The following is a 26521-nucleotide window of genomic DNA, read 5'->3' as shown; positions in this document are numbered from 1 at the left end:
GCAGACCTAATTACTAAATTCCAAAGATTTTCTTTATATGGAAGTATTTGGCAGTTCAAAACCAACCCTTTCGCAAAAACTGCACTCCTGTGTGGGAAGGAAGCAAGAGCACACAGCTGAGAGGGATATACCCAGGAAAAAAATACTGCCCCAAACTCTGATGAAGCACATTGTCACCCCAGAGGAAATATGAAGCCCATGTAACTGGATGCTAAATTAGATGTGGACCTGGTGCTCTACCTGGCTTCCTAAAAACCCCTGAAGGAGACTGTATGTCTGGAAAAGGCCATTGGCCAAAAAGGAAAAGGGGGAAGGAAATAAAGCAATGGGATGAAAAAAGCTCCTTAGGCAGGCACCAGAAAACCCCAATAGCACAAATGTAGGCAAAGGGACCCAAGGAAGCAGTTGCCCAACCTGCTCAGTACTTAGCCACCAGGCTCCTCTTCCTCCTGTTCTTTTTTAGTCGAACCAGGAGAAAGTGGATGATAGCTGCAGCAGGAAGCACATTGTTAGAACCTTGCAGCAGTGCTGATTGTCTCAAAGCTCCAAGATCATGTGGTCTAAAATGCAGGCATGGCACCAGCTAAGCCTCAGAACAGTGTGGAGGAGTACGAGGCTTGGGCTTTAGATAGAGAAGAACAGACCCCAAAGCCAGCATCCCAGGTCTGCCACTTCTCAAGCCCCACCCACCAGGACTCAAGATCCTGGTTCCTGTGGGAGGCACCTGTGCGCCATGCTGCCGCCATCAGGAAATGCTGTGGGAGGATCACACTGTCCCATTCCCTATTCCACGCCATGCCCTGTGGCTGCCAACAGCCACTTGGTAAGTCTGCAGCTGTTGTTTACCTGTGGAGAATTTAAGTCTTTACAGATTATCGTTAGGTATTGACATTAAAACATTGCTGTAAATGGGTGGTTTCAAGGCTTCCTGATCAGTCTCAGAGATGAGGCCTGCTGTGCTGCAGTGGCATAACAGTTGTTCAGACGTCTTTGCATGGGAGACAGGAAGAAGACAGCAGATAGCAAGATTCTAGAGTTAAGGAATATTTTTGAATTATTTAGTAACATGTAGAGTGCTAAATAAATGTTTATAGTAGTATAAGAGCCTTGATTTTATGGAAGCCTATGTATGTATTATTCTGTTTCTGGACAACGGCTGTTTTAAGACTCTGGAAGAAACGTAGTGAAATAACTTGTCTGTGGATTAGATTGTCTAAGTTGGAACAGAGGAGCTGGCTTTAAGAATGATTTAATTGTTTGGGTTTGTTGTAACTGCCTTGAGCTTCTATTGAAAAGGTTCTTTTAAAGCAGGGATTCACAGAATGTGGTTGGGCTTTGTAGCCAACTGATATTTTCTGTTAAAGAGCTTTAAAGTTGAAACCCAGCACAATATTATCCATACCAATAAGATAATTTCTTGATTATTTGGAATTTATACTGTGTAATAATAACTGTTGAAAAAAAGGAAAATAATTCAAACTTTCTTTAAATCAGCAATTTGGACATACATCGGGGTATACAGACTTTACCCTTCTGAGATCTATGGGTAATTTGTTTTTAAATAGAACCCCAAGATCTGCCAAACCCAGAACCATGATTAAAATTATATTTTACTTGGCAGAACCAGGCACAAGAGAAGGCGAAAGGCTAGGGAAGTGACTCAGTCATCATTTTCTGCTTCACTCTTCTAGGAGAGCTTCCACACACTGCTATTAAAAAAAATACTTATCCCTCCCTCAAGTGTAGTAGGAACTGAAGACACCAGAAGTTCTTAGGGATGCCAGCCTCCAGGTGGGACTGGGGATCCTCTGGAACAACTCAACTCTAGATTACACAGTATTTTTTATTTTATTTTATTTTGGTAAATTTATATTCTGCCCTTTTCCCAGATGGGCTCAGGGTGGATTACATCCAGGTAAAACCAGTCAAATACAATAAAACCAATAAACCAATAAAATGCAATTAAAATAGCAACACAACACAGTGTTGTATAACAAAGGCGGGAGGACTCATAGTGCAGGCTGGAATATAATCTAGGCTTGCCAATCCCCAGGTCCCAGTGGAGAGTCTCCTGCTTTCCCAGGCTCCTTCCTGCTCCCAGTCAGCTGGCCGGCGGGGGAAGCCCCGCCCCTACAGCCACCATGTGCCTTTTCACCTCTGGAGGCTTCAGACTTCGCTTGGAAAGGCTTCCTCTTGGGATGGTGTGTCTGTGTCTTTAAGGCTGAATGGGGACGGGGGTAGCAGGCAGAACAACATGGCTGCTCTCGGTGGCTGTCAAAGCAGCCCAGACCCTCTGTTGGTTGCACAATCTTTTCAGAGGTCGTTTGCATAGGAAAGGTAAACTTGAACCTTTGGTTGCTCCGAGTTACTTTGAAGAAGTTGGAAGTTCAGCAACTCGTGAGTAGAGATGCCAATCCCCCACTTCAGAGTCATCAGAAATGGGGGGTGGGGGGAGGGAAATGTCTGATGGGCACTTCGTTATTCCTTATGGAGATTGATTCTCCCAGGGTATAATGGAGAATTTCTCTGGGGGTATCTGGGGCTCTGGAGGGGTTGTTTTTTGAGTTAGAGGCACCAAATTATCAGCATAGCATCTGACAGCTCTCCTCAAAATGCTCTCTAAGTTTCAAAAAGATTGGACCAGGGGTCCAATTCTATGAGCCCCGAAAGAAGATACCCCTATCCTTCATTATATCTAATGTAAGGAAGGCATTTAAAATGTGTGCGGTCCCTTTAAATGTGATGGCCAGAACTCCCTTTAGAGTTCAATTGTGCTTATCACAACTTTGCTTATGGCTCCACCCCCAAAGTTTCCTGGCTTCACCCCCAAAGTCCCCAGATATTTCTTGAATTGGACTTGGCAACCCTATCAGTGGCCAGATATAGTAGTTCAGTTGACAGATCACTGTGGGAGAGGATAGCCGATGGTATAGGCAATAAAGAAAGGGACGCCCGCTTGCCTCAACCAAATGCCTGGCGGAACAGCTCCGTTTTACAGGCCCTACAGAAAGGTAACAAATCCGGTAGGGCCCATATCTCTACAGGGAGCTGATTCCACCAGTATGGGGCCAGGGCCGAAGAGTTCTCCTGGAGAGAATGGTTGCTTCGGAGGGTGGACTCTTTGGCATTGTACCCCATTGAGGTTCCTTGAGCTTCTGTTCTCCCCAGGCTCTCCCCAAATCAAGGGCAAAAAAATCTCCAGGAGTTTCCCACCCTGGATCTGGCAATCTGCCCCATATCCTCTGACCCTGGCTAGGTGGATGGGGAAAACCTGACAGCTCTGTTCCATTTCCTTCAGTGTTTTGCAGTCTTGGAGGTGTGTGTGGCTCATCTCTTGGTGGGGTGTGTGTGTGTGTGTTATCCAACAGGGTCAAAAAATGGCATCCTGCAAGTATTTTTGTAGAAGATTGTTCATAAGTTTTTAAAATTACTCGGAGGGTTTTAATCTTTGATGCTGCATTTTTATAGGTATACACATACCATTTTATATATACTTTTAAAACTATAATAGGTCCATGTGGCAATTGTGCTTATCTTATATAGACCCAGATTGGCTGTGGCTCTTTTTCATGGGCTTCCTTTTTTGTGGTGGGAAACACACACTGGTCTCTGTGTAATGTGTGAGATGGCCCTGTGTTTGCTAGAGTTAATCTGAGAAATCATATGCTTTTTTTTTTAAAGTAGAGAGATCTGATAATCACCATTCATGTCCATGCAACTTTGGTGAAGTCTTAATGGGAATGCTAAGAATCTGTAGAATGTGGCAGCTTGCCTCATGCAGCTGTGGGAGGGGAAGATCATATTTAGCCTGCTCAGTTCCTGTTTCAATTAAAGCTTTTTATTATTACCTATAAACCTTGGGGATTGCCCTTCTGTCCTTGAGACTGCCTGGAACTCTGTTTTAAATAGGGTGAAAGGAAATAACACAATATATAAATAGAGTGAGTAGGTAGATGTCGTCTGTCTTCTTGACTTAAGTGCACTTGTCCTTTTTATATTCTTAAGGAGAGCAACAAGGTAAAAATAATAACTTCATAACCATTAGTTGTCAAGTAAATTAATATTACTTTTAAAAGCTTCAAACTGATAAAGGAGAAGAGAAACTGCAACCAAAATAAAGAAATGAAGTTTTCTTAGATGCAAAATTTAAACATTTATGTGTCCGATTCAACCATGTCTCTTATTTGTGTATTAATGAGTCAGAATATCAATAGGTTCAGCACCATTTGACATTTTAAAGAAAACTGTTTTGTCAGTACACCTGTTCAGTTGTGTTCATCAGTGCAAATGCTATGAGAGTGGCTTTTAACTATAGAGAAACCAGATGAAGTAGTCCAGATCTGCCACAAATGTCTTCCTTTCTGTAGTTTTTGCCCTGAGATTTTCATTATGAACAAACCAAAAAATAGCTGAAGGCTAATGTCATTGTTAACTCGTTTACCTACTTGTTTGGATAAACAAGGATTCTGCATTTCAATGCATGTTAATATATAGATCAATTAAGCTTCTCCAAAATATTTGAAGTTTCCCCAGTGTCTTCCTATCCTTTAACAGATGGAAAAAATCCTGAAATAAAATTGTATAAATAACTGCAACGTATTAAGAATTTCATAGATGGAAAGACAGATAAGAGGTTATATTCCTGGTTTTATGCCAAAGTTCAGTACTCAGTTTGGTTGTTGCTGAAAGGAGCACTATATATGGTATGTGTGTTACATGTGTTATATATTATATATATAATTATATATGTAATTATATATTTCAATAACCTGATTTCTACTGATATGAGATGTCATGTGAATATCAGGTTTTTCCCTTAAAAATGTATCTAGTGTTGTGGTCAACTTGTGATATGATAACGTCACTTTTTAAAGAAGCTTATAAAATGTACTTACTTTTAAACATTTTTTTAAAAAGAAAACAAGAAAGTTCCCTGGGAACATCTTTATGCCTTATACCTTTATGCACTATAATAATTTACACTGCAATAGTATGCAAGTGTAAAATAGACTAATAATGAATTTAAATGAGAAGGGCATTAAACCTAAACTAGCAGGTGATTTCATCAGAAATTAAGATGCCAATAGTAGAGGCTTCTGTTGAGCTTTGATACTGACAGCACATACCACATGACTTGCAGATGCTCTTGTTGCATGGTCCTGGCCAGGGTGGATTTGATTTAAATCAGGATTTGAATCGTGATTTAAACCATTAGTAGATGTAAATCATGGTTTCACATAAATATTTTTTCTGGTATAATCTTAATATTTACAACCAGATGAAGGTTTCATTTTCATTCTTACAGGTTGCCCCTCTTTCCTCATCCTTAGTTTCTTGTGCAGATCTATTCCACTCCCAACAATCTTCTGTTCATTGAATTTTTTGAAATTTAGTTCTTAAAAGGGGTTGATTCTGTGTACATATATTTACCAAGGAACAATGGGATTAAGCCCTTTTTCTCTATGTTTATTTTATACCATTTTTGCTGTGAAAAAGAGGCATGTGATCTTCTCAGACACAAATTCACAGTTTTGAGAATTGTAAACCAAGCATCTGTGATAATATCTTCTAGACAGAAAAAATTGCCCAATCTTACAGAAACCACTGGAATACCATGACATTGTGAATGGATTAATGGAATTCATTTACCAAAAATTTAAATATTGCATGAATATACAGCCTCATGCTACATAATTAAAAACAAACTTTTGTTTCATGATTAATAACCTTTGGACTATAATGTATCTTAAACAGAAAACTATTTTTAGAAAGGTTTGTCCTCAAAAAGCATTTTTATTTTTTTAAATCAAATTTATTTTTAATCTGATTTAAATTTTAAAAACCTGATTTAAATTTTAAAACATCTGATTTTTTTATATTTAAAAAAAATTATTTTTATCCACTCTGGTCCAAGTGGATAGGTAAAAAAAACTCTTCAGGTATTTCATTGCCGTGATCTGGTACTAAGTGCCCTGTTATCCCTGATTTTCCTGTACATAAAATGCAGTATTAACGGTTCAATAAGCTGTTGGCTTGGGCATGGATATGTACATTAGAATTAGATTGTAATGCATCTATTTATTTCGTTCTCCAGAGAGCATTAACAGACCTGAAAAATCTATTTGAATAGTTAGTATGTTGATGTTTATGTGTAGATGTAGATGTGTTCTCAACAGTATGAGGTGGATTGTTTTGGCAGAGTTTTGAAGGCACTATTGTCTGGGAAAGCCAGGATCTGCAAGGTCTCGTGTCTAGAAATCTTCACAAAGTGATGGTGAATGATGGAGGAGGTGTCTTCAGAATCACTACGGTTGGTCCTTTATTCCCACATCTGCTTTTTATAATAACAGCACTTTGATAAACATTTTAAATGGTTCTCAAATACTTTTATCAAATGAATTTCAAAACTTATTGTTACCAACTTTTAACACTGATAAAATAAGCTCTCATTTCTCTCCTCTTATTGCAAAGATGCTGGTTTATTTTCTGTTCCTTTTCTAGCTTGAGTACTTCAATTGCCTCCTTCTTGGTTCATCCTCTTTTTTTCTTCTTAACTTGTTCACTTGTTTTTCTCTGCTTCATTTTATTCACATTTTTCCTTGTTATTTTCCCTTCTGTTTTATTATGTCTGATAATAAGCTGCTTCTTTATACTTATAAGTATATGTACATTTTGGCCCCTTACATTGTCTTCCCCTTATTTGCTCCTTCATTGTATCACTCTGCTTTCCTTTAGGCCAGGGGTGTCAAACATGCAGTTCAGGGGCTGAATCAGGCGCCCGGAGGGCTCCTGTCAGGCTCCTGAGCAACTGGCTGTCATCTCCTTCCTTCTTCCTATATCTTGCTTCCTTCTGCATAACAGCTTGCTTTGCAAGGCTTGCTCAATTGCACAGGAGCTACAGAGCAAAACCTCTATTTTCTCCATTGGCTGAGACTCCTCCCTTGGGGAGGAAGGGAGAGATTGCTTTGCCGGGCTCTCTCAATTGCACAGCAGAGCCTCAGCCTTCTATTGGCTTCAAGCCTCTCTTCCTTATATTGGCTGTAGCTCCCCCCCAGTCCCCTGGGGTTTGGAAGGAAAGAGCCAGAGCTTCCTTTGCCCAGTCCCCTGGATCCCGTGGGAGAAATGCAAAGAAAGCATCTTTAAGACCAATGAGTGCTAACGTTTTAAGCATGTTTTACGTTTTTTAAAAATATATATTTGTGTTTGTCTGTGTTCGTTATAAAATTTATATCTCTGTTATCTAATCTTAAATAGGTACACACATTGCCCAGCCCGACATGGCTTGATCTGACCCAACATGGCCCAGCCCAACAAGGTCTCATTTATGTCAGATCTGGCTCTAATGGGTTCGACACCCCTGCTTTAGGCTGTCCCTCAGATATTTTCCCCCTTTTATTTCAAGTCTCTGTTCTTTTTCTTTTTGTGCATCTTTTTCTCTGGAGCTCAGTGTCCCACAATATCAGCTGTATCACAATAACACTGTCCTAGTATTCTGCCTTTTTCCTATTCCCCCCCCAACCCCCCCCCCCCCACAAATCTTATGAAATGCACTTGTCTTCTCACACTTTGTGAACTTTGACTTCTGCCTTTCCTTCTCTTGGCCCCTTCCCTTTTCAGTGTTTTCTGCTTTTCCCTCCCTGTGTTATCTTTTTTAGATTCGAAGCCTGTGGAACTGATTCATTGTCATTATTTTTTTGTACAGCACATAGTTGTTAAATTTCATAAGTATTACTACTGTTGCTTGTTAGCAAATCAGAATGTTGCTTTTGGACCATTTCCCTTCTCCCTTAGAATTTTGAATGTTTCAAACCTGCACAAGTATACTAATCTACAATTTTAAAAAAAGCCTCTAGAGATGAAATGCTAATGTTCCTAACATTGACCAGCTTCTTTCCAGTCACTCTTTTGAGATTATTTAAATTAAGTATTGTGTTTTTAGTTTAAGACTGAGTCACAGTTTTATCTAAAACAAATCGTTTTGAATTATAATAACAAAATTCAAAACTGCTAGGAAAAGGATAGAAAAAATGTTCCTACATATGCCTGTATCACTCTTTGTGAGCTTCAGAGGTCATGGATTAAGTTTACTTAAGGGAAATGAACAGATTGCAGTCCATGACTGAAATCACTTCCTGTTATTACTATTGGAGACTGTATAGTATGTTGTATGATCACTGCTTTTTCTGTCAGTATTTTCAAGTGGATGTTTGAAGATTCTCCATGCTTGACTGTTTCTTTAAAACAGTTGGAGGAGTCAAGGAATAAGAGGATCATCTCTAGCAGCTGGTTTTTCACATCTCCATAGGAAAGCTGTTATAGAGTTTTATTTATAACCTTTCATTTCAGTTGAATAGTAGCTGGATTTCCACCATCTGTGCAGGACATGATTCCCTTTGGGATCCACAAACAGTGATTGAAGTACTGGCTGCTGTGGGTTGTTAACGTTAGCCATATTAGACATTATGTTAAACACTGAGGTTGATGCCAAAAATATCAGTAGCAAATGTGACTTCTCTAATCAGCCATTGTAAAGTCTGGTAGAACTTACCAGTGTCCTGTTGTCACAGTGTTCAAGTCTTTAATTTCATACTGTTTTTATTTATCCCATTCATATTTCAAAAGGTCTGGCGGCGGGGGGGGGGGGGGGGGAGAATTCAAAATTGTATCTACTATTCCCCTCCATATTTGGGTGAAGGACATTAACTTGGTGTTTAGAGTTGGCATTTTAAAGAATATTCTGCAAAGCAAGAAAATATGCGGAGGTTGAGGGGCAGGTCCCTTTCTACATGATGGATTAGATCTGGTACAATAGCCACAAAGGCTCACAGTATAAAGATAAACTGCTGTGCTAGCTAAAATATAGTGCATCACACTGTAATCATCAGTGTTTATTGTAATTTTATAAACTCTCACATACACATCCCTCTAATACCGTGTTTCCCCAAAAATAAGACACTGTCATATTTGTTTTTTCTCAAGAAGACACACTAGGGCTTATTTTCAGGGGATGTCTTATTTTTTATTAAGTATGATACAACAATCTACATTTATTCAAATACAGTTAAGTCATCTTCTGGAACATTGTCATAACGCTCCAGGTATTTCAGTCTTCCTTACTGCTCCGTGCTGAAATGCATGGCGTGGCTATGCAGATATGCTGCATAGCCACGCCCATCACTAGGTCTTATTATCGGGGTAGGGCTTATATTTAACAAATGCATAGAAATCCTGCTAGGGCTTATTTTTTGGGTAGGTCTTATTTTCAGGGAAACAGGGTATATACATCCAGAATACTATATCATATTCATTCCAACTGGCAATAAGACAAGAGTCCTCAAAGGACCAATACATACAACTCTCTATAATAGTAGTAGTCCACAATAATCCATATAGCAGTCAACAATGCTGACTCCACATGTACTAGTTTCCAACAAGGTCCAATAGGATCCAAAAGTCAAATAAATCCAAATGAGGTACTGGTGTTGCTTCTTGTTTTGTTTGATACTTCATCAATGGATAATCTTGTATACATAAAGTACATATCAGACTTTGAAAACCATGCCTGGACTACATGTACAACCTGGACTGTCAAAGCCAGAACCTGGACTAGGCTGTGTGTGGAGGACAAATAACTTTCCCACTTTTTGACTGGCTGCCAAACCTTCCATTATGGAGTGGAAGGAAGTCCATAATGGAAAGGAGTTCATAACCTTCGCAGTGCCTCGGTTAGGGGAAGTGTTCCCTCTAAGCTGAGTTAGTGTGAGCTAATTCAGTTTTTTAGCCTCCAGTTCACACATTTTTGTCTTAGCTCAGGAAAAATGGCCCCAGAGCAAACTAATTTGTGCAGTAGTTCACAACTTTAATGGCAGTAAATCATGAAGTAGAATTTTTGCTCACAAGACTCCACAGCTTAGAGGGAGTGTTGGTTGGGGGACATCTTTCCATACATTCATATTATTCAAGTTTATTAATGAGAGAGCCCATGCAAAGAGGGTCGTAGCAGAGTTCCTGGGTATCTAAGTTGTATCTCAGTAGTTGCAATTATTATTTATTAAAACAGTCATGTCTCCCTTTTCCTCTCACCGAAAAGGGTTATTGAGGTATATTAATGTAGCAGAGATCTCCTGGGGAATACTCATATGCTGCTTGTCAACTGCAGTTTTATTATGTATCAAATACTATTGGTGTAAGTTTGCACCAGTGTTTTAGCTGCATGTCCGCCACAGTGATGCACCACCAGCCAGTTCTATACTGTGAACCATCAACATACAAGATCAGTGGCAAGTTGCTAAGATGCTACTAGCATCCTCTTACTGGTTTATTTTGTGGAGCCAGTGGTGAACCCTAGGTTGCGTCATATGGTGCCATCTCATCAGCTGTGCCCATTTTCTTCTGACACAGTGCCCTAAGGCAGAGGTGGCCAACGGTAGCTCTCCGGATGTTTTTTTTGCCGACAACTCCCATCAGCCCCAGCCAGCATGGCCAATGGCTGGAGCTGATGGGAGTTGTAGGCAAAAAACATCTGGAGAGCTACCGTTGGCCACCCCTGCTCTAAGGGATTATACTGTTAAATTCCAAAGAACTAATTTGAATAAGTGAACACTATTTTATGAGTGACATATGTATCAAAGCCTTTGAATGCCATGATTTTGAGGCTTAAACCCACTCTTTCCTCCATCACTGTCCTGGTTTTGTTTTCAAGTCTGTTTATTTAGTCTCATGATGAGTATTGGAATGGAACACAAAACTACCTTAAGGGGCTTGTGATGCTTGTTCACAGCTAATTTTAATGAGTTGGGCAGAGAAATCCCTAAAGCATTCATGAAGAATTTAAATTATAAAAATTTCATTTTTAAAGAAATACATAACTATATCTTCGTACATTAAAAAGTGATCAAGTTAAACCAGTTAAAGACTATTGAACATTATTGTCCTCTACCAGAGAGTGTGGGGAATTCTACCTATGTGAAAGGATTATAAAGATGGCTAACAAAGAATTGTACTTGCAGTCTTAAATATTTGAGTGTTGTTTACAGTTAAAGCAGTTCCAAACTGTTTCAGCACTGTATTATAGTTATGAGTATAGGAAACATTGAACTAATTCTTGTATCACTTTGTGAAATAGGCAGGGGAAGGATCATTGCCACATGAATTTACACAGGGTGTGGAGGGGATCGCAGGTGGTTTTATTTACACAATTCAAGGTGAGTATTCAGTTTTTCTGTAACGGTTTAATAGTTATCTTGGTTGATGCTTCTTCCCTCCATTGACACAAAGGTAGCTGAGCTCAAGCAAGTCTCAGATACACATATAGAATACCTAGTGGTCATGCACCTTTCAGTCTGTTTGGAATACTTCATTGGTACACATTTGTGTATTCTGGGCTTCTAATATCTGACTAGGAATTCTTGTAACTTTTCTGGCACACTGAAGTCTGCTCTGGCAGATACACAGCCTCTAGACCAAGTGGCGCCCAGCTCCCAGGGGTGTTTGAGGTCTGTCAGAACTTAGAATCTGAGGAAACATCAACCCAGGGTTGTTTGTTTTTAGGATCATATTCTAATATATAGAAGAAATTATTGTTTTTCACTTCTAACCAAGCAAGGTGGAAGTACATATTGTTGAGAATTTCACATCTCTAATTTGCAGAGCCCTATTTTATTGCTTTTACCTAAGAATAGATGATCCCCATTGCCAAGTAATGTGTGGGATAGGCAAGACTCAGATAGAGGCAACAGTTCTTCCACCTTCTACCTACTAGATTCACATAACAGGAGATTAATGGTGGTTGCTGCTGCATCTTCTTGCCACCATATAGCCTGGTGATTGTTGGCTGAAGAAAGGAACACCAACTGCTGCTGTTTATGCTGTTCCTCTGTGAGAAGGGATGAAGAGATCAGGTGACTTTTTCCTCAGTCTTAACTCCACTGCTGTGCAGAGGGAAAGGTCCAGTGACTGTTGATGCTTTCATCATGGCTTGTATGCCTGTGCATTAGCAGTTGCTGCCACATGTCCTCTCCCTTTGTATGGAAAACCAGATGCCACAGGTGCATGTTGAGGGTGCTCCATGAGGGGCATTCCTTACAGCTGCCTAGAGAGAAGGAATATGTAGTGGTGGTTGCTGCTGCTTCATTTCAGAGGTGGAGGTTCAGGAGTAGGTGGCAGGCCCTTCTTGAGATACTGGGTCTGCCACGTGCCTGAAAGTGTCAATCTGTGATACTAGCCCTAATGATGTGCATTTAAAAAACCCTAGAAGGAATAATGGGTTTGTGCCAAAGTACCGTTTGTGGAGCTATGCTGATGGAACAAAACTTTCCCTTCTCCCTCCCTCCCTGAAATGCTGTTCCTGAGGAATGTGTGGGTCCTTAGTGGGAGGAAGGAAATAGATGAAAATAATCTCCCTTGCCACTGGTGGAATGTCTTCCATTAGTGGGAAAGGATCTTTGGCTCCAATTCAATCCTTGGATGCTGTCTTAATTACTATATTTTCCCGTGTGCTTGCTTTGAGAACTGCACCTAGATTTCTCGAGAACAGTCTAGAACAGTCTAGTTGCATTCTTGCTGATGTGTGTGGAAATGTATGGCCTGTCTATAATTGTGATGCCTGTGATATACATTTCTTAGCCTCTTCTGCCTTACTTTCAGAAGGAGAGGCCCTTTTACAAAGTTTGCAGAGTCGCCCTGAAAGGATTATGCATCATGTAAATAAACTTGAAGAGGAAGATGCCTTATTGAAGGATGAAAGTAACACTTATGATGATATTGTTTTTGTTGACGTTGTTGACACATACAGAAATGTTCCAGCTAAATTATTAAACTTCTATCGATGGTAGGTTCGAAAAGACTGTTGAGACTTTACCTGTGATTTGAAATGATTTGAGGGCTTTTCTGCAGCAATGGGCTTTAGTACAGTTCATGTACATTCTTTATTGTTTTGTGAGCCCACTTTGTTTGTCTTCCTTGGAGAATATATAGTTCTTCCCTGAGATTAGTTCATCCCTTGCTGTTTTGATTGACATATGAAGTGTTACTGTGTGTTAAGAAAATATGAAATATCATTAAGAAACTAGCGTGTGCAGTGTACATGCAGTCAAAGGGTTGCATTGTTATGTTATCTTTAAAATGTTTATTTTTGTCTTGACTTTTTGTGCCCTTGGTAGTTCTGTGCATTTCCAGTACTGGGGTACACATCCAGTCCCATTTAAACTTTTCAATGTCTGTTCCCACTAATCAGCTGATTCCTTTTGGAGGCAAAACCCTATTCCTCTTTCTCTGGAGCTTTGATTTGCTGTCCTGTTCCCAACTGTGACTAGAGATGCTACATGAAGGGGATAGTCTGGTTTTGGAGTTTAATTAGAAACAGGAACATTATAGGGACCAAGGTGGAACTCATGATACACCGAGACTGGTTTCCTGTTTGTAATGTTTTAGCAATGCAGTGACAATCTTTTGACAGGTATCACAAGCCACATTAAAATATTAGCTAGTTTAGTGTACAACTTGCAGTACATATGCAGCTCTGATTTACTGAGTTGGAGAGCAAGACATAGCTCAGTAGAAGGAATGCAATTCTCATTTGGACCATAGTTTGAAATCCTGGCTTAGTTCCTGTCTGCACTGCCCCATGGTTAACAAGAATTTAGCCAGCATATCATTGTTCATACATCATGTGAAAGCATGGTTAAGACTAACCACAGCTAACAATCTACGTTAAGATCCAGGTTTGATGGATCTTAGGTTAGTATAGTGTCCTACATGCAGACAAGAATACTGTCACCATAGTTTGTTTGATTATACTATGGTCTTATGTGATGGCAGAATTAAGCCCAAGAACTCTATTAATTGCAAGTATTTGAGCTGAACTTGGATGAGGGGAAAAGCTGTGATTACGCACCCCTTGAAGTAGATTAAGTAGCTGCCTCATATTGCCATTTAAAAATAGAATTATGTACGAGAAAGGAAATACAAAGAGTATTAACCTTCCTCTTAGACTGTGTGTGATCTTGTACTTTCAGCTAGTGTGGCTTATTCAGAGGCACTACAGGAAACGAAAAACTTGCATCTACCAACATGCTTCCATCTCCTCAAGGAATTATAACGCATGTCATTTTGTCTGTTTGATTAATGGTTCCATGTGCTGTCTTTTGGCCAAAATAGGCTTCCAAGGCAGCTAACAGAAAAACTAAAAAAAAATTGATTTTTAAAAAATGTTAGATAAAAACACTTACAAATAAAAATATTGGGTATGCTAATAGGGACTATCTCACAATTTTTAAGGCCTTCCAAGACAGAAAAATGTTTTTAACTTAGTCTGGAAATCTTGCAAGAATAGTGCCAAGTCCAGAGAGAGTTTTAAAATTTGGAGGTAGCAACTGAAAAGATCTTCTCCACAGGTCCCAACTAACTTTATGTCAGATGATGGGTTCTTGCTGGAAGGCTCCTCTCTGGAGCTCAGCCTTTTGATGTGGAAGGAAGAGGTCCTTCAGGTGCTTGGGCCCAAATGTTTAAGTACTGAAAGGGCAAGATGAGTACCTTAAACTGAACCCAGGAACAAATCAGCAGCCAGTGTAGTTATTATACTAGAGCCATGATACACTCATTACAGCAAGAATCAGTTAATGCTCTTGCAATTTAGTTTTGTATCAGGTTCTAGACTGTTTTCTGGGACAGTTCCACATAGATTATATTACAGTAATTTATGTACACGATACATGTGTCACTGTGTCAAGATTAGTGAAGAGATTTCATTGTTTGTCTACAATTTTTTGTTTTGTTTGGCTACAGGACAGTAGAATCAGCAAGCTTCAACGTATTGCTGAAAACAGACGATGACTGCTACATAGATTTAGAGGCTGTGTTCAACAGAATAAAGCTTAAAAATTTGGGCAGACCAAATACTTGGTGGGGAAAGTAAGACATCTTTGTTGTTGTTAATAATAATAATGATCACTATCAATTTCACAAGCAAAACCAGATGGATGCATATGCTTAAAGAGCTACAAGAAAATAGATAGTGAAGAAAATGGGTAAGGGGATGCTTTTAATATGGAAGCATTTCTTGCCCCCACCATCAATTTTACAGTGTTTCTGTGCTTGTTAGCTTGAACTTTGCTACAGAAAGAAGTCCCAACTTCTGTAACTGAAATGTGATTGCTGAAAACAGTTTCAGGACATTCTTTTGATTTGCAATGTAAAGACCTAATAGCAGAGCTAAAGACAAGTCCTTACTATACGTTAACTGCTGGGTTCATAACAGAAATGTAATATGCAGCTGAAAATTCAGAAACAATACCAAAAATTGATTTGCACTCTTCACTTTAGAAAGGAGAAAGAAAATTTGACACACACACACACCAGCTCCCAAAACCACATTCTAGTGTCTTTTTCAATTAACCTCTACATTGATTATCTTAGCAGGTCTGCCTGTTGAACTTCATGCATTTCCCCACAGGGCCTTTGTCCATTATGGCTGGTAGAAACTGTGATCTTGTATGGTGAAGTGTTTTTTTATGGGGGGGGGGGAGAGATTCTGGAGAGAGGAAGATAAAATGATTTTTTAAATTAAAAATTCAGAAAGATGGTATAGCTTCTCCAACAGCTTTTATTTATATTTCTGAAACTTCTGCCTCCTCCAACAGTGTGCCAGCCACGCTCTGTATTGACAGTATGAATGTGAATAACTGGACTTATGTACTTTTTACAGTACACTTTGCAGGGAATGGTCATGTTTCACCATTGGTATAGTGGTTAAGAGTGTGGATTCTAATCTGGGAGAACTGGGTTTGATTTCCCACTCCTTCACATGCACCTTGGCCAGTCACAATTCTCTCAAGAGTTCTCTCAAGAGCAGTTCTCTCAGAACTCTCTCAGCCCTACCTACCTTACTGGGTGTCTGTTATGGTGAGAGGAAGGGAAAAGAGGTTGTAAGCCGCTTTGGGACCCTGTGTGAAGCATGGGGTATGCGTCCAATCTCTTCTTATTCTCTTCACTGTTCAAAGCACTGCTCTTGAACTTGTTGTTCATTGGGTTGGATCCTATTGTTTATCTCCACTGATGTGTTCCTCCAAGACAAAACACTTTCTCAGGGCACCATCAAAGTGCTTTGTACCAAAGGAGCAAAAATATAGGACCCATGCTTACCATTTTGCTTTATTAGCTTTATTTTTGATTGGTCAACCAGATGCTAAATCTTATGGTAGAAATAGGAGTGTTGACACTATGATACAAACAATGTAGGAAACGGAAGAGAACGGAGTGAAGAAAATGCACTTGCTTAGCTTTATGTAGCTTTGGGCAAGCTGCCTTCTCTTTGCTAAACTTCACAGTTTTAATGAGAACAGACTGCCCTTGGGATAGAATAGGAAAGCAACTTGAATAAATAACTTTGTTTTGGCTTTTGAAAGTATGTATCTATAGTCAGTTATATTAGATATGTCCCTCAAGATTTATGTTGATAATATCTTTAGATCCTCTGTAGTCCTAATGGAAGAGTTTTATAGGCATTTTCCCTAAAATGGTTGCAGTCTGACTTACTGCCTTGTTATACATGTAGGTTAGGAACAGCAAAAGAAAAAATGTATTTCCTTTAATGAGTTAAAAGTTTCAACTATAGGGCAGAATATTTGGATCAGAGAAGCAAGGCTTTGGTGAATGCAGTAATTCTACTGCCTCTAGAACTGCTTGTAATAGTGGCTCTTGGCAGTCCGCTCAGGTGACCCACTTAATATGGTGACAATATTATCAAGATGAGGAAAAGGAGGGAAGCTGAGCAATAGAGCATCTGCTTGGCTTGCAGAAGGTCCCAGGTTCAGTCTGCATATCTCCAGTAAAATCCCTGGTATCTCCAGTTAAAAAAATCTGGCAGTAGGTGATGTGAAAGACCTCTTTCTGAGACCCTAGAGAGCTGCTGTCAGTCTGAGTAGGCAATATTGACTTCAATGGGCCAAGGGTCCAATTCAGTGTAAGGCAGTTTCATGTGTTCAAAGCACATCTATATTGAGAAGACCCTAAAACAAAGAGCAGGAAGTTGAGGAGGCATTAGGTAAGAATTCATTGAATTAGTGTCCCCTTCTCCCTAGGAAATGAACAACCTGATATGACTTCCTGTCAAGTCACTGACAGAAAAAAACACATCTGAAAGAGCCTTAAGTTGCACAGATGAATAGAGAGATTTACTAATATCCTAACTTCCATTTTGGTCTTAAGTTTCAGATTAAACTGGGCAGTTGATCGGACAGGGAAGTGGCAAGAACTGGAGTATCCAAGTCCTGCATATCCAGCCTTTGCTTGTGGGTCTGGTTATGTTATCTCCAAAGACATTGTAGAATGGCTTGCAAGCAATTCAGAAAGACTAAAGATATATCAGGTACTGTAACTATGTTGATAATGGAATGGGGGGAAATGGGATGCCTGATTAAAGAACAAGTGGGATTGCATATTCAAAAAGGCAGAATTACCTTTTTGGAGGCAGGTCACACAAAAGTATACACAATTCCCGAATTTAAATTTATCTAAAGGTTGACTGTAGTACTTCAAGTAAATGAGAAAATGCTTGTAGCTGTGGAAAGAATGCTCGTGGATCCACTGGATTGCATGTGGTAATGTTTCATAGCATTACAGTGTGGCCTTTTCTGGTTTTATAGAGTTTCTTTTACGTTTTGTCTATATATCACATGAAGCCGTGCTTTAATTTTGCTTACTATACTTAGTTGATTGCATAAACTCCGTTAATTTAGTGCTTTAAAACGAGGATCTGGCTTATTAGTCACACAACTATGTCTATTAAGTGTGACGATGAACAGGGAATCCTGAATTTTCTGCTTTTCACTCTACCTGGTTTTCATAAAGGTCTCTCCTTGTCTATGCTCATGCCTACCTCAGTGCAATCCTAACTTTCCTGGGAGTAATCCCTATTGAATCAATCTGAGTAGGATTCTAATTAGAACTGTTTAAGATTGCTGTCTTCCAGGTGTAGAATAGTGGCATACTCCATGCATATATACTGTTATCAAAGGAAACTTTACTTTCCATATTGCCTCAAACAGGATGGCTAGTGGGGCTTGTCTAGGGAGTGGATCTACCCCCCCCCCCGTCAGCTGATTTGATTGGGGTGCAAGGTTGGTCTCCCCAGGTATGGTAGCGTAGAGTGGCATATGCACTTATGCCACTGCCAGTGGAAACCAAAGCTGCAGGCTCTAGGGGCATCTTGAGTGGCAAGGGCTACATCTTCCCCCAATGCCATTGCTGACAGGGTCTGGGGATCACTCCACCCCAGGATCTGCTTTGCTACCACTGGCACAGCATTGCAAGCTTCTGTAGTAAAATAAGTTGAATGAGGTTGTCATTGGTGGAATTAAACTGTTGGGGAGGGTGCTCTGTTGGATACCTGTGTGTGTGATTGACTTTAAATGGGATGTCTTCTGATTTGGGGCAAGGGCTAATGTCAGAACTATACAGCTTCAAAGGGGATATAGATCTGTAGGTGTGCCATAACATATGCAAGCAGAAAGTCAGTTGGGAGCTTTCCTTTGAGTAGGCTAGAAGTCAGGTTGTTCAGTAGAAGAATGAGAAGGCTCTGAAAATAGACTTTCTCAAGGCAAGGTAGGACTGCTAAATCCTGGTTTCACAAACCATGGCTAAAATAAGCTGTAGCTTCACATGATGTCAGAACAGATGATACTTACCTGTTCTGTTCCCTAAAATACAGTTATCATGGGAGCTGTACTTTGCAGAAATGTTATAAATAATTGTGTTCAGAAATCAGTTAAAGCATCTGCATTAGGTGGCAAATTTTAATTCTGATTTTCAATCTTGAGATGACCTGAGCTTTTTTTTTTTTTTTAAACAAACAGGGAGAAGATGTAAGTATGGGTATTTGGATGGCAGCAATTGGGCCAAAACGATATCAGGTATGTTTTTAGTAGGGCTGTCGTTTTTATGATCAATATATTTTCTTGAACAAATTGCTCAGTTACATTTAAGTAAGTGCACAGATTAACAAAATATCAACATGTATTCTCTCCAGAGCTATTCAAGGAAGTATAAGAGAATTTACAATTTCATCAACCATTAACTACACTGTTAGAAGGAAATCCATTATAATATTTAGTCTGGTATTCAAAGAACCATGAAACTAGTTTCATAAACTCGCGAGGAGCTTTGGACTTTCCTCAAACAACAGTCTCCCATGTTTTGCAGCAAGCTGTTTTTAAACTTACATTTCAAACCAAGCTTGAGCTATAAAAATTCGAAATTTATTTTTAAATTTTACTCTGCTAGTACATCAACTCCTTTCAAGCTCTTGGCTCCTGGAATAATTTGACATGTCAATTAAAGTTTGTGTCTGATTAAAGTTTAGCTTTGAAGCAGAATCATTTTGGGGGAAAAATTATGCTAAGAAAATAGATGGTATTGGAGGAATGGTAGATGGGATATTTATTACATATATAGATCAGAAGAATCAAGGTAATTTAACTTCTAAAAGATGGCAAATATCTGAAATTAACTCATTTTGAAGTATCTCCTGTCTGAGAAGTTTGAAGCAAACTCAGCTGCCTATCTAATACTAATCACGAGCGAGCTTTCTTGAGAAACTGCTCAATTCCATTCCCTTTGTTGTCATGAATGGAGTTTTAAAAATCACTTTTCAAAGTGTTGTATGATTCCTTGAGACCATAAGAAGCACAGAGGTTATAAGATTATGTGCTGAAATTCAGTTTCCTGGGCCTAAGGACAGCCATTGTCTTTAAGTCTTAGCTCTCTATGATAATTATGGGTTCAATTGACAAGGTGGTTATTCAGCATTGTTGAAAATTTGTGAAGCACTGTTTGGGGGGGTGGGAGGAGAATCTTGAAACAGCCAGACATCAATTTTAGCAGGAAAATAGCCTTCTGTTCTTCCTCTAGAGATTTTTGTGACAAGCTAAACCCCTTACAGAAGGCCTTGCTTGTTCAAAGATTAATTTAAGAATTGTGCTTTAGTAACTAGAACTCTGTAAAATACAAGTGTGAAACAAAAAATCCATAGAAAAACTGAAAAGCTCCTAGCATAAACAAATGGAGAAAGTGTGATTAATCAATGCAAGTTATTTACCCAGCTGAGAGGAAGGATGATTATGTCTTCTGTGAATATAAGATGAAAACTTAGCTAATTGTGTTACTTCGTCATTTGCTTAATTTTATTGTGGACATCATTAGTCTTGTCTCATCTCAGATCCAAGCTTCTTTTCTTGGGTTAAAACTGAGAACACACTTCATTCTTGCACTTAAAAATACAAAGTTTTCTCCCAAAATAACAGACAAGTTATCATCTTTTAAAAAGTAGAATACCTCTGTTAATATTGCCTTTTAATTTTACACCCTCTTTGCCCTATCATTAAGAAATGAGGCCATGTCTTTCTAAAATGACAGTGATGTTCATAGAATTCACTGACAGAAGTGTATTTCCTAGAAAGCCAGTGGGGTCGTTCTGTAATCTCCTAATTCTAACAAATCCAATCCATGTGGAGAAGACTTCTGATCAGAAGCAACAGTAGCATCTCCTGTGTGAAATACTTCCCCAAAAGAAAGTTGCTCTCACCTCTTTCCCAGTTCTGAAACGAGTTTAAGAACTAATTATTCAAGAGGGAGCTACCAGCAAGGGGGAACTTATCTGTTTAATTATATGGTATTTTTGTTTCTGTTTAAGTTTTTATACTACTTTTTATTTTTTTACTTTGATTGTGATGGTTTATATTAATTTTGTCTGTTAAGTTGCACAGAATAATTGCATTCGAACAGTAGATATTGTTCCTCAGTAATCTCTGATGCAATTAGTAATTGCAAAGGATCATAGGCAAAAGGTTTTCTCTGGTCAGGTGATGACTGATTGTATGGCCTCCTAATGTTCTTTACATTAAAGAGCTCTTAATCTTTTATCCGTACATAATAAATTAATGTGAAATTCTGAATTTGTTTTAAACTGCTCAATTATTTCTTAAAACAAGGTATTGAATTTTCTTCAGCTTGCTCTATAGTTATTTCAAATAGATATTTTGATTATTCTTTCAGTATCTTAACAAGTACTTAACAATACATGTATTCTGAATTTGTTCCATCCATATTTATTAATTATAGGAGTAAGGATTACAGTAGTAGATTCTGGTGGATAGCTGTATTGTTCTGAAGCAATAAAACAGACTTTGAGTCCAGTGGCACCTTTTAAGATCCATAAAGTGGATCTTTATTTAAGATAATTATTTAATTTTGTGGATAATTATTTAATTCTGAAGTTTGTATGCACGTGAAAGCTTATACCTGGAATTAAACTTTGTTGTTCTTAAAGATGCCACTGGACTCAGTTTGTTCTAGTAGTTAGATACCCGCCAGCCCCTACAACATGCATCTGAAAATTGCTGCTGTTTCATCTCCTCTCAGAGTTTACAGTATTCTGTTCTAAACTAGTTTTTCCTGGTCTCTAATACCACAGGACTGTATTTCTCAATCAATTGTACATGGAATGAAAATTATATTGTTAAAGAAAAGAAACAAAAAGAAAGTTGGAAAGCTGTGTTTTTAGAGTGATTTTAGTAGCAGTGACTTGACAGAAAGATACTTGCTGTTAATTAAAGTTGTGTTTAGGACAGACATTCCCTTTCCTATTAAGGAAACACTGAAATAAATCTTTCTTAAACAGGACAATTTGTGGTTATGCGAGAAGACATGTGAGAGTGGTATGCTATCTTCTCCTCAGTATTCTCCACAGGAACTTACAGATCTATGGAGAATAAAAGAACTTTGTGGAGATCCCTGTAAATGCGAAGAAAGTTGAAGACTTGACAAAGCAAAATGCAGCAGCTTCATGTGGACAGCGTCTAACAGAAGTTTTCAGTATGGATTAGATAGGGGAAGTCTCATAAGGCCACTTCTCACAGAAAAAATCTTCTCCATACACTTGTGATGATTGCATAAGTGCTGGTCAGTATCAGTTATCCCCCTACCCATGGTTATAGGCACCAACATGTGTGCACTTATTGCAAGTGGTAAACTACTCATATTTATTCTTAAAATAATTAATTTCTTATGTGAACTGGCCCTTATTGCGATGTTTGCACATCCCTTTCATTTTTTAAAGGGTAATTCTCTATTTTCACTTACAGTACAGTTTCTCAAATGGAGGCCAAGAAACCCCTAGGGCAGGGGTAGGGAACATTGGTTCTCCAGATGTTTTTTTGCCTACAACTCCCATCAGCCCCAGCCAGCATGGTCAATGGCTGAGACTGATGGGAGTTGTAGGCAAAAAACATCTGGAGAGCCAATGTTCCCTACCCCTGCCCTAGGGGAAGGTTACAGATCCATTTGAAGTACAGAGAATGAGCACTTCTCAGGCCATCCAGCTAATGTGAAAATACAGTGCTGTTAGTTTTCTTGGAATGTGGGAAGGACCTTAGGGGAAAGAAAAGGGTTTCCTATTTTTTTTTGGGGGGGAAGAGTAGGAATTCACAGAGTTGCTTATCCTACCAGTCACCTAGCTTCTAGTTTACCTTGGAGCACCAGCTAGAAAACGTGCTGGAAATTAATTGGTTGAGTAGCGCCAAGGAGGTAAAATCCTACTACAGTCATCAGTTACTTCTGAAATAAAATTAAAGCAGATTTCATTTTATATTCTATTGCTAAGGATTTCATTAGAGAGAGAAATGCCATAAATAGCTACTGGTTGTTTAAAATTGGGCATACAGACTGTATGTGATGTTGGTGCTTTTCTGTTTCTATAGGCAACTCTTGAAAAAGTTTCCAGTTTTTTCCCCATCCTGGCTCAGCCAGTCTGTATCTAGAAATCAACCAGTAAGGAAGTTTCTTGCTGTCTTTAGTGCTAAATCTCTTGCAGCCAAAGGGTAAGACTGATTAGAACTTGTGTCAGGGCCTTTTGAGTTGTGGTAATATAGAATAAGCTGACCCTTGTAAGCCACATCTAGACAAAAATGTTTTTCTTAACCTTGCTTTTAAAGTGCAGCCAGTTAGAGGGCTTATTGTATTTTGCTCAAAACACAAGTGACTTGCTACATATATTTTGAAAAGGAACTGCCTGGTGTTTGCTGATGAATTTTTTGGGGGAGGGGAGTGCTCTGGTTGCTAGTGTTTGAAAACTGCTGCTACAGTAGACTTAAAGCCAAATGTCTAACTAAAGCAATTTCCATTATTGCGAAATCATTTGGCATTAGTAGGTACAAATATAAACTTGAACTCTTACGCAATAGAGTGTAACAAGGACTTGAAGCTAAGTTCAGAAACACGGATGCACTAGTGTTAAGAATCTTGTAATTAGGCCTGAAGTTTCACAGCAACATGCTTCTTTCTGAAGCAGAGATGAAAGATTACACAAGTGGTGGCCAATGTTCCCTCTAAGCTAGTGAGCTACTGGCATTAAAGTTGTGAGCTACTGCATAAATTAGTGTGCTCTGGGGTCATCCTTCCTGAGCTAAGACAAAAATGTGTGAGCTGGCTCACTCTTACTCAGCTTAGAGGGAACACTGGTGGTGGCTTATTAAAGTGATACTGAAAGATTTCAGGGACAGGGAAGAAGCAGTGCATCTGAACTTCTAGCTGCAGGACCCCCCTTTGTTCAGCCGGCAGTGAGGAATATCTATACTGCAGTGATTTGGCCTCTTCTAACCTCAAAGTACATAAGGGGGAGCATGTGGAGTGGGCATAGGAACAATCCATAAATATGTTTTAAGCTCAGGAGTCCATCTACACTTGCAAGAAAGATGACCACTGGGTTGGATGGGGGAAATGAGAATATTTTGCCTAATTTTTTTTTAGTTGAGTGCTTATACCACTCTTGTACTTAACTGATGAACAAAGCTGTTCCTTTAAAGTACATCACTCTTACTGATTATTCTGTATGTTAATTAGGAAAATAGTACAGACATGGATTATACTTCTTTTCACTATAAACTGCTTAAAGCGTTTCCTATTTCCAAAAATAATGTATGGAAGTATCTCAAAAGACATTTAACACCACGAGGAACCAGTAGTTTATTTAGCCAGTAGCTTTCCACCTTAAAATCAAGGTTCTTCCAGGTATATACAGTTAACATTCAACATATGTACATTTAATTGTAAAGGCTCTGTGAGTAAAACAACATTAAAATTGGCTACCAGCGTACTAGAATACAGTCTTCATTTTCAATAGAGTAAAACTGCAAGGGCTTGAGGTCGTTGTCCAGTTCAAATTCTTTGCCCTTCATCTAGGATAAGAAAAGCATTGTTAGGTTCATGTAGTTCAGTACCTTTTAAAAAAGATTTGAGAACAAGCCACCTCTACTCAGAGCTGAACAGGGCCCACGATTATAGTATGACTGCTCTTCTTTTAAAACAATTTCATTCAATAGCGTGTTAGAGTTCAGTGTTGACTTTTAGCAGTGTGACAAAGTAGTATTATTCTGAATTAAGTCTGAATTCATGTATTGTTGCATTACTGAACTTAAGCTTACTTTAGAACTTTCATAGGATAGTTTCAGTTCTGAACCTGGAATTCTCAGTAGACGATACAGCAATCCTTTGACCTTCTGAATAGTCATTGAATCTGTACAAAAAAGAATAATTAAAACTCTCCATCTGATGCATTTACACCACAGCAACTTATGTTCTAGCAGACAACAGTGACAGTAGATTTGCAACTCTGAGAAAGCAATTGTTAGCACCATCTTAGTTTGATATTGTTACTACCTTGACAAAATTTTAAGCCTTTATAAGCCACATTGGAGAATTTCCAGTTGATATATACATACTGACCTAAGTGACCTTCAGGATTTAGTTTGTGGCATTTGCCCTTTTGTACTCTGACACTAGGAGGAAAGACCTTTCCCTCTACTGAAAATGTGTCATTCTGAGACTTCGTATCTTGATCACCAAGTTGTGGATACTAATTAGCTAATTAATTGTGGATGCCATAGCTTAATGCACTTACTGTATTCTGAACCAATACATATGAATAGGAAGGTATTTTTATAGCAAGACTTGAACGAACAAATTACTTTAAACAAAATCCAATTCTAACAATGCAAAATATTGGCTAATTTTCCCCATTTCTTTTAAAGCTTTAGCGGATGAGACAGCAATAGTGAGTTATTCCTCTATTGTCACAAAATGTACTTACGTAAATATTTTTCTATAAAATTTTTGAAAAAGCTGTATCATTTTATGCAACTTGTGATAAATGTGATTTTTATTTTAGAATAAATACTTTTCAAAATACAGTTCTGCAAACGTCTGTCTTATTGAAAGGCACATGTATTATTGCATTAACACAAGGAACGCTAATGATTTCTCTCCATGCTGGCATCTTTCCTCACAAGATTAAACTGTAAGCACTTAAAGGCCTGAAAGCAAAGAAGTTTTAAACATCTTACAAATATCAATCTGATTTAAAAGCAGTACATTAACTGCAAAATCACATTAACAGACACTTCATACTACCTTGCCAATACCACTGAGCAGAGGTTCAGTTTTCACAGTTTCAGTGAGAAGGTTCCTACCTAGCTAACATTTTTGTGGGAGGAACCTACTTGTATGGAGGAGAGAATACTATCATGTGAGCTTCCACTTAAAGGGATACAGCCCAGACCACAACTGAATAGCTACAATAAAAAAATATGGGTTTTATTAAAGCTTAAATGTATACTGCACAGAATAATCTTCACCACAGGGTTGGTGATGGTTACACAAATCATTGTTTACTAGTCTGTGTTCTGTTCTCACTGTGTAATAGTCTTCTGCCTGTGACTTAAAAGTAAATGGAAATGATCCCATCATGAGCACACTTTTATGTGGGATAGGTTAACCGCATATACAAAGAAATATAGAAAACGTGTCTGATTGTAACTGATTTGTAAAGAACCTTCGTTTTAATCTAAATACTCACTATGAAGCACATGCTACTTTAGTGTAAACAGAATACCTGGCTGACTGCTAAACACATCCCAAGTCACGCAGAAGCAGCCTACTTGGAGAGCTTCTGCAGTAAGATTTTGATATCTGAAAAGAATGTTGTTTTGTTCTTCAAATCAACAATCTGAAGGCACAGGATAATTACAATGCCTGTGAACAAGAATGTAAACATCCAAATTTTAAAACACAAGAGTAGCTGCTCACTCCAGTGAGAGCAATTTTCAGTAAGTAGAAGGCAACAAAAGCTCTTTTATGTCTGGCCTCTAAAGCTTCATCTTTGCCATAACTCATGTGAAGGAGATTCAGTGAATCCTTAGATCACAAAATATTTTTACACTCTTGGAAATACAACACAGATTCTTATCTTTACCTGGTAGTTTTTTCTTTATGGGCTTCTGGTCAGGTTTGTCAGGACATATAATAGTCAAAGCTTAAGAAAAAAGGGATGTGAAGAGTTCAGTTAAATCAAACATTTAACAATTCCCCTCAGTTCTTTATAGGGATGTTTCTACACAAACCTATCTACACAATATGCTTTTGAGTACAGCATCTTTGATAACTACTTGGAGAACAGTGATGCACACAATGCCAA

The 26521-nt window shown here is 38.6% G+C and overlaps 2 protein-coding genes across 4 annotated transcripts in view; one reads left to right on the top strand and one right to left on the bottom strand.

Moving 5' to 3' along the window:
• Positions 1-25240, top strand: part of B3GALNT2 (beta-1,3-N-acetylgalactosaminyltransferase 2) — a 45332-nt gene extending 20092 nt beyond the window's left edge. Inside the window, exons 6-12 of one of the 3 annotated variants that reach the window (XM_060243168.1) lie at positions 6200-6310; positions 11126-11204; positions 12649-12829; positions 14785-14910; positions 17206-17365; positions 18852-18908; positions 21674-25240. In XM_060243168.1, the coding sequence (XP_060099151.1) occupies positions 6200-6310; positions 11126-11204; positions 12649-12829; positions 14785-14910; positions 17206-17365; positions 18852-18908; positions 21674-21808 (849 nt within the window). In that variant the 3' untranslated portion in view covers positions 21809-25240. Of the gene's footprint in view, positions 1-6199; positions 6311-11125; positions 11205-12645; positions 12830-14784; positions 14911-17205; positions 17366-18851; positions 18909-21673 lie in introns of all 3 variants that reach the window. The other 2 variants (XM_060243160.1, XM_060243177.1) reach the window with 2 other exon arrangements.
• TBCE (tubulin folding cofactor E) overlaps positions 23991-26521 on the bottom strand; it is a 77921-nt gene continuing 75390 nt past the window's right edge. The window contains exons 15-17 of the mRNA XM_060243149.1: positions 26300-26359; positions 24474-24565; positions 23991-24227 (exon numbers count right to left, since the gene is read on the bottom strand). Of these exons, the coding sequence (XP_060099132.1) occupies positions 24135-24227; positions 24474-24565; positions 26300-26359 (245 nt within the window). The 3' untranslated portion in view covers positions 23991-24134. The remainder of the gene's footprint in view (positions 24228-24473; positions 24566-26299; positions 26360-26521) is intronic.

The sequence above is a fragment of the Heteronotia binoei genome, chromosome 1, assembly GCF_032191835.1.
Source record: "Heteronotia binoei isolate CCM8104 ecotype False Entrance Well chromosome 1, APGP_CSIRO_Hbin_v1, whole genome shotgun sequence".
In the NCBI taxonomy this organism is placed as follows: domain Eukaryota; kingdom Metazoa; phylum Chordata; class Lepidosauria; order Squamata; family Gekkonidae; genus Heteronotia; species Heteronotia binoei.
This window is presented reverse-complemented; position numbering and strand designations above follow the sequence as displayed.